A 13,855-nucleotide genomic window follows, 5' to 3' on the forward strand; every position below is an offset into this window, starting at 1 on the left:
CAGTCTTTTTCCTTTAAAAAAGACTTTCATACTCCAGATTAGGAAAACAGACCATAGATATCACAGCTGCCACGGCTATGCTCATTGTTCATATTCTTACATATGAATTTATTAAGTCACAAAATATGATGTAGAATTGTACAGTTGAAGATTGTTTCACAAAGAGTACTCACAGACAGTTTTAAAGTTGTGCAGGCAACAATAATTTTGCCATTTGTTGACTCTGCAATCTTCCTAATGTGGTCTTTTAGCGTTACAGCTAATGCAATTTAAGTCTACATCGTAAGAACTTTTATAAAATGATAATTCTTTACATGAACAACATTAGAACAGACAAAAACATTTTTGTAAGATTTCATATCAGTGCTTCTGAAAGAACCAATACTGCGAAGACCTTGTCAGTGTTAATTTTGTTCGCTAAGTAGTGACACTGAATTCTTTGCAAGATGATGGGGTGAAATTCCCAAGATGATAGTGACTTCCTTTAAAGTTGTAGAAAAGATAACAATATGGAGAGATTAAAAGAGGTCAGTAAAAGTTTAAGAACACTCCACTGAATACTTACACCATCTATACTCCTTCTAGCATGAGGTCCGTATGTATCTTCAGACCCTAAAACCTGTATGTTAACTGCACTGTAATCTTCATACCCAAGCTGACTGAAAATAAGACGAGTCCTGCAACAAATGATTTTTTTTTTATTAGTAAACTGCCTCAAAATCATTATCTGAAGTAACCCTGTGTGGTCCACAGGCGTTAAGCTCTGTCATGTAAACTGGACTATGAATACACTAAACAAATATATCTGAATACTACAAATCAAGCGATTACTGACAGGGAAGTTATGCCTCTGAATTTATCCCTAGGTTTCAATTTGAGCCTTTTGCATATTCAAATTATTTTAAATGTGACAGGCAAAGACAAATGCATGGATTTCAGCTCTTACTTTTATCTTTAAAACAAAGACAGCTTGAAATGTAATAACAGTATACGCAATCTTCCTGGTTTTCATACTGGTAATTCAGTTCTTAACTCTGTTTCTGCTGTAAGTCATTATGAACTACCAATAAATACATGAAAGTACCTTTTTACATCACAGGCACCCATGAAGGAAAACTGAAGAAGGAACTTTTATTCAAACCTTAAAGGTATTTATTTGGGATTAACGAACATACAACCCAAATGTCAAGAAGCAGACAAAGTTTTCAAAAAGAATGTTTCTTCATTACTTGTGCCTTTCCAGTCTGGCACTGAAATCCCTCAAACTCTTTCTATAAGGATATGTACACCAGAAGCACATTGAGTCAAGAGTGCCAAGTTTGTCCAACCATGATTAACAATGGGGATAACATTACCTTCTTTTTATACATCATGAAAACACACACTGCTTTAAGAGAGCCAGGAATTAATACTGATTTTTAACTAACATTAAATTTGGATTAAAGAGACTATTTGCAACAATTCTTAGAAAACAGCCCAACTCTCAAGCACTAAAACTGAAAATGACCACTATAGTCTTAAAAAAATAATCATATGAAGTTCAAAATAAATTAAAAAAAGTCACAATAAAAAAAGTTAGAAAAAAGTTTTAAAAGAATCCCACCATTAAAAATGGTCCCACTTACTAACATGTTGCAGATTGGAAAAATAAGTTCAATTCTGAAGCACCTAAACTGTTTTCCCAGTAATCTTGGTCTGGCACCTTTCTAGTTGTATAAAAGATCTTATCAGTTGAAACACTGGAAATATGTTAGAATGAGAAGAATATTTTGCATCAATGGAACATTTTAAAGATCTTGTTAATATATCATCGTTGTAAACATTAGCGTGGTACTGAAAAATGAAGCAGGGCACAGGACTTAAACACAAAATGTAATTTTCTAATTGTTGTAAAGAGATGAAGGTGGTCCGTGCATGACAAATGAGGCCATCTTTATTTTGATGACCACCGAAAGACGGATACTTGATTAAAGGTACATAAATTTGCAAACTGTGACTGTAATAAATAACTAATCTACAAACATTAGAGTTAGATATACTAGAGTTCAAAATACATTCTGTGGATAATTTTTAGCCCTTACACGTGTCTTGGTAATGCAACAGGGAACTGTCAAAAATAAAAGGACACCAAAGACTACTCCAAGACTTCTTCACACGCATACTGCCAAATCTCTCCTGTTTTCAAAAATGAATAAACAAATAAAGGAGAAGCATGCAAGAAGGAAGTGAAAGAAGTCATTACTACAAGCTGCCAAAACTGCTTAATGTCTCAGGCTGCCAATCAATTTCACCTGTGTAACAGAGGCACCTTAAATTTGTGCATCTTATTCTGTACTTGTTGCCATTAGACTACTGGGTAGAATTTAATCTAGAGCAAACTGGAAGCTGGCTACCTGAAAGACCATATCCTTATGACATTCTCTTGCAACTAGAATTGGTAGAAAGACTTAAGTCACAGCTTCCTAAATGGATGTAGCTGCTGGTAGAGCATTCTCTGACAGCCATCAGACTAGCTTAACTCTTATTCTATACCTGGGTTGACATACACAAATCTTTCGAACATGCTGATTAAAAGACTCCACACATTAAGCTGTTTAAGACTGTGTTTGAGATGGAGAATATATTGATAGGCAGTACTGTGTATTGTGATTTTTAATGCACAGAAAAAGCCACAGCTGCTGCAGGAATGCCTCATGGGCTAGAGACCACTTATCCAGTTAACCAGCCTTTGGCTCTCTCTCATCAGCCCTCTTCTGAGGATTACTCAGGACAGCATAGTAAGCAGGCTGAACTAATTTTCTAGTGGTCATAGAAGCAGCAGCACCACAAGCTGTTTCAGACGGAAGACTCATGTAGTCTGGTCTGAAATAACATCCAAGAGCAAACATGAAAGGGAAAATAAACCATTCTGTTTTTTTTTTTTTTTCCAAAATAATCACCTAGCCTCCAGAAAGATTGCTTTTCAGAGACTTCCAAGTCACTGAGTCTTTGCGTGTAACAGCTCTTGAAAGTTTTTTTTTCTTCACCGATTTTCTCAGTAGCTCTTGGGCACATACACTTTTTAGCATTTGCACCACCCTGAAGAAAGAGATTACATAGCTTAATTACATATCCCCCATCAGCCTGCTCTCATCTCCTATGCCTCTTGAGGGAAGTGACACAGCTCCTCTTTCACCACAGTGATGTACATGGCCACACGAGCAGTAAGTCACTTTAAGTCCCCAGTAAACCTTGCATTTCTGACAGGTGGCTATCCTAGTGTACTTGCTGCATGAGTCCACAATAGGATGGGGGGGAAATTATATCTAAAACATGGCACAGAGAGATAGACATCATAACTAGAAAGATTGAGGCTACTGGAGTAAATGCCCAGAGACTTCCGTGAGGATATAGAATTATATTTAAGAGGAATCCCTCCTCACTTAAATATACTGGCATGACAATATGACTAAAGAGTTAGTCTGTTTTACAATTGTAAAATTGTTCTAGCAAACAAAATCATTCGTCACATTTTACAAGGTACTAAGATAATTTTGTTTAAAACACGAACTTGGTGAACTGCCTACATTTCATAGCAGTATGATTTGTGATAAAAAGAAGTTCCATGAAAATAAGTGAGAACTAGTTTCACATGGTTTCTCTCTGGCATCTAATAAATTTTAATCTGAATCACAGATTTTCCCTCATTAATCTGTGTTTCTCTTCACTATCCAGCCATCTATTTTCAATAATATTTGAGACCTCTCTCATTCTGTCAAATGTAGCTGAAGTGTAGTTATACGTTGAAAACACACTTCCTAAACAGGCTACTTAAAGTCTTGAAATGTCCTGCCAACTGGAAGGTTACAATCTTATATGGTTCTTACAAGGCTAATATGGTTGCCATTGTATGTCACAGTTTTATTTTCACCACTTCTGAAAAGAAAAAGCCAAAACCCCTTCCAAGACTCATATACTAACCTTTGCAGAATACTTTCTGCTGTGCGTCTTCCTTTTTGTACTGCCTTTGGACCTCCCACTGGACAGACAGCAGTAGCTCTGAAGCCATCAAGGTAAGTTGCATTTACCTAACAATAAAGCGATTATGAAACTACATGGGATTCAGTACTGAGATGCTATAAATGCTCTCTGACAACCATTATCCATACATTAAGCAGAACAGCAAGAAACCCTCATCATCATCACAAGCATTTATTCCATTTTTAAAACTCAAAATTATATCAGAGGAAGATTCAAATCTACAAAACTGTGAAACTTTGAATCACTTCTCACTGTCATCCCTAAATTCTCCTATACTTACCTATTTTGATACATAGGACACATTCTGATGTTGAAAAGCTGAATAGTCTATCACAATGAAATAGATTAGACAGAAGTTTCTCAGAGATATTAAAGTAAATGTGAAAAAATATCACACACACACAAAACATGCTATACAATGCAAACATTTAACTAACAAGCATTTTAGTAGAATTCCAGTGCTACAGCTGCTTAACAGAGCTCTGGTACAGTGAAGGTAATGACCATAAAGAGTAGAAAAGCTTTAATAGATGTATCTAAACTAAGCGTGATGAACATTTTCAATATTTGTTACCTAACAGAAAAACAAAAACAGAAATTGAAGAACCTGGTAAGACATTCAGCATAACTCTCTACAACCAGAAATGCTTTCCCTACCATAAATTTTCAAACGCATTACCCAGTCTACTTTCAATTGTCCCCCCAAAAAAATGGTGCTTCAGCTATTTACTTTAAGATGCTCTTTCACAGGTAATCATAGAACGGTTAGGGTTGGAAGGGACAACCTTCCAACTGGCAATACTGGCGTGTATCAAGAATAGTGTGACCAGCAGGAACAGGGAAGTGATCCTGCCCCTGTACTCGGCACTGGTAAGGCCACACCTGGAATATTGTGTCCAGTTTTGGGCCCCTCGCTTTAAGAGAGATATTGAGCTCCTGGAGTGGGTCCAGAGAAGGGCGACTAAACTGGTCAAGGGGCTGGAAAATAAAACATATGGGGAGTGGCTGAGGGAGTTGGGGCTGTTTAGCCTGGAGAAGAGGAGGCTGAGGGGAGACCTGATTACGGCCTACAAATACTTGAGAAGGGATGGTGGGGAGGTGGGGGAAGGGCTCTTTACATTAGTGTTGGGTGATAGAACAAGAGGAAATGGGTATAAGCTTAGTCAGGGGAGGCTCAGGCTGGATGTTAGAAAGAATTTCTTCTCTGAAAGGGTTGTCAGCCACTGGAATAGGCTGCCCAGGGAGGTGGTTGAGTGCCCATCCCTGGATGTGTTTAAGAAAAGGGTGGATGAACTACTTAGGGATATGGTTTAATGGGGGATTAGGGACGGTTGGACTGGATGATCTCTAAGGCCTTTTCCAACCTAGAAATTCTATGAAATCCTATGAAATCCATGCATTCCAGGAACCTCCTGGATTGCCTACGGCCTGCTGTGTTGTCCCTGCAACAGATATTGGGGTGGCTGAAGTCCCCCATGAGGGCCAGGGCTTGTGAACGTGAGGCTGCTCCTATCTGTCTGTAGAGGGCCTCATCTATCTGGTCTTCCTGGTCAGGTGGTCTGTAGCAGACCCCTACTACTATGTCACCTGCCCCTGCCCTCCCTTTAATCCTGACCCATAAGCTCTCGGTCGGCTCTTCATCTGTCCCCAGGTGCAGCTCCATGCACTCCACTTGGTCTTTGACATAGAGGGCAACACCTCCTCCTCTTCTTCCCTGCCTGTCCTTCCTAAAGAGCTTGTATCCTTCCATTCTGACACTCCACTCAAAAGATTCATCCCACCATGTCTCCGTGATGCCAATAAGATCATATTCCTGCAGGCGCGCACGCACTTCTAACTCATAGAATCATAGAATGGTTAGGGTTGGAAGGGACCTTAAAGATCATCTAGTTCCAACCCCCCTGCCATGGGCAGGGAAACTCTCCACTACACCAGGTTGCCCAAAGCCTCATCCAACCTGGCCTTGAACACTTCCAGGGATGGGGCATCCACAACTTCTCTGGGCAACCTGTTCCACTGCCTCGCCACCCTCAGAGTGAATAATTTCTTCCTCACATCTAATCGAAATCTGCCCTCTTTCAGTTTGAATCCATTGCCCCTTGTCCTATCACTACACACCCTTGTAAAAAGCCCCTCTCCAGCTTTCCTGTAAGCCCCCTTTAAGTACTGGAAAGCTGCTATAAGATCACCCCGGAGCCTTCTCTTCTCCAGGCTGAACAGCCCCAACTCTCTCAGCCTGTCTTCATAGCAGAGGTGTTCCAGCCCTCGGATCATCTTCGTGGCCCTCCTCTGGGCTCGCTCCAGCAGCTCCAACTCCTCTTGCTTATTCCCCATGCTGCGCGCATTAGCGTAGAGACATTTAAGTTGTCCGATTGTCAAAAAAGCCAAAATTGTGGCGATGACACCAGCCACGGAGCCACATATTAATCAACTGGATGCATTTCTCACTATTTTCCCTGAAATTCACCTTATATGTTACTTTTTCTTATCGCTGCTTCATTAACTACACTTCACCTTTGATGCAGCAATTAAATAATTTTCCTCTATGCTTACTGTAAATTTACTGAAAGATATAACACACCTTGAAAATATTTCTAGCTTGTTATAATGCCCATTCAGTGACTTCCTAGCCAAGTGTCGTGGTTTAGCCCAGCCGGCAACTAAGCTACCAGGAAGCCGCTCGCTCACTCCTCCCCTCAGTGAGGTGGAGAGGAGAAAAATGTAATAAAAGGACTGAGGGTCGAGATGAGAACAGAGAGGGAGCACCCACCAAACACAGGCCCGGACAAAACAGACTCAGCTTGGGGACAAAATCAATTTATTAACAGTTACTTGAGAAGATAAAGAGAAACAAACCCAGATCTCAAAAACACCACCTCCTCCTCCACCTTTCCTTTTTTCCTGGCTCTACCTCCTTCCCCAGCAGCACAGGGGGACAGGAAATGGGAGGTTACAGGTCAGTTCATCCCACATTGTTACTGCCGCTCCTCTTCTTAAAGAAGGAGTCCTTACACCCTTTTTCCCTTGCTCCACTGGATCCCCTACTGATGAGGCAGTCCACAGACCCCCAACATGAGTCCTGCTCGCCATGGGCAGCGACATCCTCCACTAGACCAGGTTGCTCAAAGCCTCATCCAACCTGGCCTTGAACGCTTCCAGGGATGGGGCATCCACAACTTCTCTGGGCAACCTGTTCCAGTGCCTCACCACCCTTGGAGTGCAGAATTTCTTCCTAATATCTAATCCGGGGAAGTCCGATGTGTACCCCAGAGGGATTTGATTTTGGGAGAAAATAGCCAGTGAATTGAATTGTATTATATTAGTGTCACGTGCCAGTCATAGACCATTTTTGTTCATATCCTCGAGAAATGTAAAGCCAAACAATTCTGCCTTTGTGATCCACATGGCCTGCTGCCCTGGTCCATTAGAGTCTGGGCCAGTGTGTGCAGCAAATAAACTGGTTTCCACGCCTCCTGTCCAGAGTGCATGAGCTGTTTGGAGCTAGAACAGGCTTCGGCAACAGACGTCCAGCAACTTTCCTGAGACTGATATCTCCAACCCACAGACATGGATCCGGACACACCAGCCATGAGCTCCAGATGCAGCATGCAACAACCTAACACCGCACACCATCTCACCTGACCTGAAAGACCGGAAGGACCAATGGAGTCCCGAAATTATGGATTAAATGAACTCAACAGACACATTAGAGGGATGGCCCACAAATTAAGGGATTAATTGGAAAATGTACAATCTGGGCATGATGCAGATGGTATAGAATAAGGGGTGGATAATGTCCTGGGTTTGGCTGGGAAAGAGTTAACTATTTTGTGGGAAGCTAAGAGGAACACCTGCAGGCACCAGACCCAGCCTGGCCAGTGGCTATTCCATACCACGTGACATCATGCTCAGAGTATTTACTGGGGGAGCAGCCGGGGGAGGGAGTTCACTTCAGGGGTCAGGAGCGGGCTGAGCTCCAGGTTCTGGTGAGCGATTGTAGCAGCCGGTTCGTATTGTTCTTGCAGTTGAATGTTTATGCTTAATTACCCTTTTCTTTCCCTTTTCCTGATATTGTTCTATTAAATTGCCCTTATCCCAATCTACTGGTTTCACCCCTTTCGTCCCAATTTTCTCCTCCCATCCCACCAGCGGGGAGGAGTGAGCGAGCAGCAATGTGGTAGCTTAGCCAGCTGCTGGGCTAAACCACGACATCTATGAAACATGGTTTGTCTTTTTTTCTTTTTTCCCCTCCTCTTTCTTTTACTCTTGGGACAGGGAAGGTGAGGAACTTAACGTAGCAACAGTTTTTGGAAGGAAATATTTAGTATTTTCTCCAGAATATCAGATTTTGTAAATAAAAAATACCTTGCACTCCACAGAAAGAAATAATACCTTATAGAATGTTGAAGGAGGTGATCCTTTTGCTCCATGAACTTTCACTGCCCCACCTTCAAAACCTATAGTGGTTTAAAAAAAAATAATTCAAAAAATCAATATTTACGCTTCTTCAATGTAACTTCAAAGGCATTATATTGTGATACATATTAGTCAAATGCACTTAATTAAAAAGCAAATCATTGATAGCTGTACTGTCACAGAAGAGAGGACCTTTCATGAAAAAGCCTCTCTGTCTTACAAACCCAAAGTGCAAATTGGTCACTAAATTCATGACTTCAACGAGCCTTTTAATAAAATGCTTGAAATGTTTAGTCATGTACTTAAAAAATACTTAACATAGAAAGCAGCCTTAGGACTTCAGACCCAAAAGTCATTTTCCACTTAAAAGCCAGCTATTGCGCACACACACGAGCTTATTTGCTGTAGCTGGCTGGCGTGGACTGCAGTCCTTCACTTGGCAAAGAAACAAGAAAGATGAGAAACCAGTGAGAGCTTATTTGCTGATAGCTCTAAGTCATCAAGGGATAACTTTAGCCTTCTTCTCAATAACAGAAACAGAACAGTCTGAATGTATGTTTCAGGGCAACTACCACGTTCAGTTTTAGGAATATTAATGCCAAAAGGAAACTGGAGAAAATTGCTGCCATGGCATCAAGTTCAAGGTTGAAATGGAGAAAATCAATAGGTGCAATTCCTTCAAAATTAACAGTGCAGGATCAGCATCTCGTGTCAGACAGACAGAATTATACTGTAGCTAACCTGTAACTAACCTGTGCTTCCAAATATTTAGGAAGCAGTTCAAAGCATTACGCAAATACTCTGAAGAGATCAAATCAGAATATATCTGAAAAAGTGAATGCAACTAGCAGAAGTTTTACACGTCACTCAAATAACATCATCACACTCTGCAAGACTGACATAGGATTAATTTAACTTTCTCAATACCGAATATCCCTACAGTCAGGGTGAAGATCTGGAAGTTTCATGTGCCAGGTGAAGGAGTAATGCAAAGAAAAAATCTCACAAAACGAAATGCATTGCATCCATTGACAAAAAGAAAACAGAAGCACCTCTCAGTTCAAACACTGCAAGTAATCAAGCAGGACAATAAAATCAGCAATGCAAACAGCAAAAATAGATAGCCTGCCTGTTTTTACTGGTGTACGTGTCAAAGCACTTCAAACTAAAAATATTTAAGAAATCTGCCCATTTTCCATCTGTTATATTTCTAAGAGGGCTAACTGAAAGTTCATGTGAAAGTTCATTTTAAGTTCAAACATGTCATATCGGGTCATTTGCAAGCTAAAAGTTCATAGGAAGGTTAGGGTGTCTTTTTTTTTTAAAAAAAAAAAAAAAAGACTAGCAGCTAAGAGCAGCAATCTGGCCTTATAAGACTGCCATTTGGTTATGCTGCATGAGCAAAGCTTCACTATACAATTTTATAGTACTTTTATTACTGAAGCAAAATATTTTTGATGCTACAGCATTTTGAGTTTTATCACAGTAAGTTTTTAATTTGAAATTTCAACTGTTCAAAGTTTTATACAGACACTCAGCATACTGTCACAGGTAATTCCATGATAATAAAAAAGGATATATAATACAGATGCAGTAGAAAACAAACTTCAAATGACTGTAGTTAAACATTTTTATCAAGCTGTCTTATCCAACCTACAGATCTTCAAATCTGTTAAGCCTCTTTCTCTTGCTTTTCAAGCTAAATCCAGAACACACGTTATATCTATCTTTAGTCTACTGGCTGTTCAGAGTTTTGAGGATAGCAAATAGACTTTTTCAAACAGATGTTCTCTGATAGACATCCTGTACCTAAGCATGCTTCTGCCACTTAAAATGATCCAATTAAAAGTGTAAGAAAAACATCATTACCAAGTAGTGCTTTGAAAGACAGCTTTCCAATGTTTTTAACATTTCAAATGCCGTATGAGAGAACAAAGATACTCTTTCTTGAGCAGAGACACCGAGCTGAAGGTTAAAAAAAGATCCTGAAATCATAGTGGAGCTGTCTCAATGCTGCTCACACAGAATACAGTTCAAAGACTTGGTAGGTGCAAGGCATGCATTAAAAAATAAAGCAAAAGGAAGTGATAAAAGATATAGATTAGTCAACCAGCAAGATAAATAAGAGCATGGCTAAAATGACTAAAGGAATTTCAAATTAAATTCCCTAAAAAATGAGTTTATTACAGTATCACTCTCTAAGGAACTGAGTGAACAAATAATACACAGAGAAAACATGGAAATTAAAGTCACTGCTTTAGTTCGATAACTCAGTTCATTGACATAGATCTCTTAACATGCAACAGGACTAACCTGGAATTTCAGTAATGGAAACTTCAGAAAAGTCACATGTGACATCTGGTAAAAGATAGCGCTGAGGATTGCCCAGTTCATACACCAACTGTTCAGCTACGGTGCCAAAAGAGATCAGGCCCCCTGTGTCTGGTGGTTTAGAAAGAATAAAGTCTCCTTCAGAGGAACATTCTACAATGGGAAAGCCTATGTTGTGCCTGAAATACAAAAAACATTGAAAAAACCCTATAAATACAAAGGTAAAGTGAAAAGAAAAATGAGTAACAACATACCAGAATCTTATGGTAATCACTAATTAAATAGAACTGATCAAGAGTTAGAACATATCTGGTTGTTTCTGCAAAACACACAAGAAAAAGCACTGAATATTTTGGTTAGCAGTTTGTTAAGAGGACGCATTTTATTGCCAAGCAGGCAAAGGATTGCAGATGTAACACTAGATACCAACAGTAAATGGATGGAAGTGGGGAAGCAAACTGAGAAGGACACTTACGTAAATGGTGAAAGCAAAAAGAAGCAGAAAGAATTACAGGATTATGATTAAGAAGGTAAATTCAGAAGAAAAACATGATTGATAATTCTAGCCTCGCTTGGCTACAGCATGAAGGTGTAGACAGGTAAAGGCATCCTGCAAACTAGATTTGTAAAAAGGAAGTCAAAGCAGGATGAACAGCCTGTACTGGAAGCCTCAATGATACAGGAAAGTAGGAAACCAAAATAATCACACCTATTAAGGACAATTTCACATGCTTATAACCAATCATATACAGAAAAAGTATTATCAGAAAACAGAAGGATACGTGAAAATTAAGATGACAAACCAAGTAATAAAAGTCAGAATGGACAGAAAATTGCGAGGTACAGCAAACACAAAAGAAGTAAAACAGAAAATTACCGACGTGTTTGTAAATGAAAATGTTCCTCTCTCACATTCTCACAAAAGTAATATACAGAACAAGATCAAATAACTCCTCATAAGAGGCACATGCTGGTCGTCACAGTTAACAGGACAGGATTTTCAGAGTTCAAGAGATTTAGAAACCTGCTTTCCAGGCTAAAAGGTTTTTATTTTATTTAGAGAAGTTGAGCAAAAGTAATGACTTGCAAAAAAATATTAAAAAGCATCTGAAAATTAAAATAAAGCCTTAATACTATTCTAAAAAGGTTACCTGCTTACTCCCCTCTCACAGGAGGTTGAGAATTTGTGCAAATAAAGTGTCTCAGAAACACAAAGAACGCAAAAGGGAGAGTTAAGCAGAAACAACCCCTTGCAAATGCAAAACTGTTCTAAAAAGGTCCTAATAATGAAAGGTAGTGAACATCACCATTCTCATTAAAGTCAAAGACCTTCAGGTCCTTCGTACATACTTAAAAATCAGTTCATCCCTAAAATTAATTATTTCTGGGTAGTGGGAACAGTGTGCTGAACATACAACCAAATTGGTTCTTAGCAAGTTAGATGAACATAGTTTGTACAACATAAATCCACAAATTTCTGAAGGAAGTAAGCAAAGAAACCAGTGAACTCTTTAGTGATATTTGTAAAAGTTCATGGGAGTTTGAACAGATTCCTTATCATCAGGAAGCTTCAAACATAACTCCATTATTTAAAAAAAAGGATTAAGAGACAAGCTTTGTTACCACAGATAGGCAACTTTAATACTGATAGTGTACAAAACTTGGAAACTATGGTAGCTGGAGGACACCTAGAAAAGCCCACAATGAATCACTCAAGATTACAGTTCATTAGATTGGTCTTTGAAACTATTTAAATCACTAAACAGATGAAGGGAAACAAAAAAAAACTACCCTTGTGAAATAAAAAGTTGTTGATTCCAAGTTTTTCTAGATTTTTTCTGAGGGGAAGAGAAGGGAGAAAAAATGGTGGCAAGAAGTACGTAACATTCAACGTTTTAAAGTGTGACATAGCAAAAAAAAAAAGCAACACCCAAAACCTGTCTCAATTCTTGGTCTTGAACATTACTGTAGGGTAAAATAGACTAACTTATGCAATTATCCCAATTTTACAAGTAAGGAGACAGATGCAGGAAGGAAGGTGACTGATACAGCAGGATCAGTGACTGAACAAGGCTAGAAGTAAGGAGCCTTCACCCTCTTAGTGCCATGCTTGTGTGCTTTGACCCTACCATCTATCTGTCTTAACGCAACAGCACTAGGTGCCTTGCGAGCAGACTGCACACAGCTTATTCAGGTCACCTGCCCAGAAGTGAAATCGCTTCCACGGAGACAGATTACCCAGTGCAGTCCATCCCACCGCAGTGACAACTGCTATCCTTGCTGCAGCCCACTTTGATCCAAGTCATCAGCACACGCAACTCTTACGACACATTCATGCACCTACTCCCTGAAGACCTTTGTTTTGAAGGAAGAAGAGGTAGACTGTAGACACTCAGCTTTCTACTCGGAACCACTGAGACTACTAACATCAATTAAACTTCAGTTTACCCAAGCTCCACTCTCAAAAGACCCAACCATTAAAAAACAAAAAACCAACAACAACGTAGTGAGGAAAAGAGAGAAATTTCAGCCTCTGAAAACGGTTAAAATCGGGCAAACACTTAAGCCACTAGAAGCAGACCAACCATGGAAGACTGCAGATAAACAGCAGTACAAACTACGCTGTTACTCAGGTCACTTAGTATGCAAAAGGAAGGAGAGGCTCTGAGTTTCTTGTTATCATCAGGCCATCAAATTCAGAGTATCTTTATGGTGGATTTTTTTTATGCCGTCAGAGTAGCTGGAAGGAGACCATATAGATATGAGTGTACTTTCTGGAACAGCTTCTAAATAGCCTCTAAGGTGAAGATATATTTGCTATATAAAACAGACATTCAGCTCTTGCCACTTGCCGCAAAGCGTTGACCCAAAACTTGTAAGAAAATTGTATGAAGGAGAGAAGACATTCAAAAAACACAAAAACCACAGGCACGTACCCCTCTCCCTCCACCCAAAAAAAACCCCAAACACCACTAAGCCTTCAATGTCCATGTGGAGGCCTGTGACGAGTGGTGTTCCTCAGGGGTCAGTACTGGGACCAGTGCTATTTAACATCTTTGTTGGAGACATGGACAGTGGGATCGAGTGC

The 13,855-nt window shown here is 39.7% G+C and overlaps 1 protein-coding gene across 1 annotated transcript in view; it reads right to left on the reverse strand.

Annotated features, from left to right (window-relative positions):
- Positions 1-13,855, reverse strand: part of LOC147528743 (uncharacterized) — a 69,639-nt gene that overhangs the window by 39,430 nt on the left and 16,354 nt on the right. The window contains exons 9-12 of the mRNA XM_086611920.1: positions 10,750-10,946; positions 8,413-8,477; positions 3,961-4,067; positions 566-677 (exon numbers count right to left, since the gene is read on the reverse strand). Of these exons, the coding sequence (XP_086468046.1) occupies positions 566-677; positions 3,961-4,067; positions 8,413-8,477; positions 10,750-10,946 (481 nt within the window). The remainder of the gene's footprint in view (positions 1-565; positions 678-3,960; positions 4,068-8,412; positions 8,478-10,749; positions 10,947-13,855) is intronic.

This window comes from Tauraco erythrolophus, chromosome 5 (genome assembly GCF_009769465.1).
Source record: "Tauraco erythrolophus isolate bTauEry1 chromosome 5, bTauEry1.pri, whole genome shotgun sequence".
NCBI classification, from domain to species: Eukaryota; Metazoa; Chordata; class Aves; order Musophagiformes; family Musophagidae; genus Tauraco; species Tauraco erythrolophus.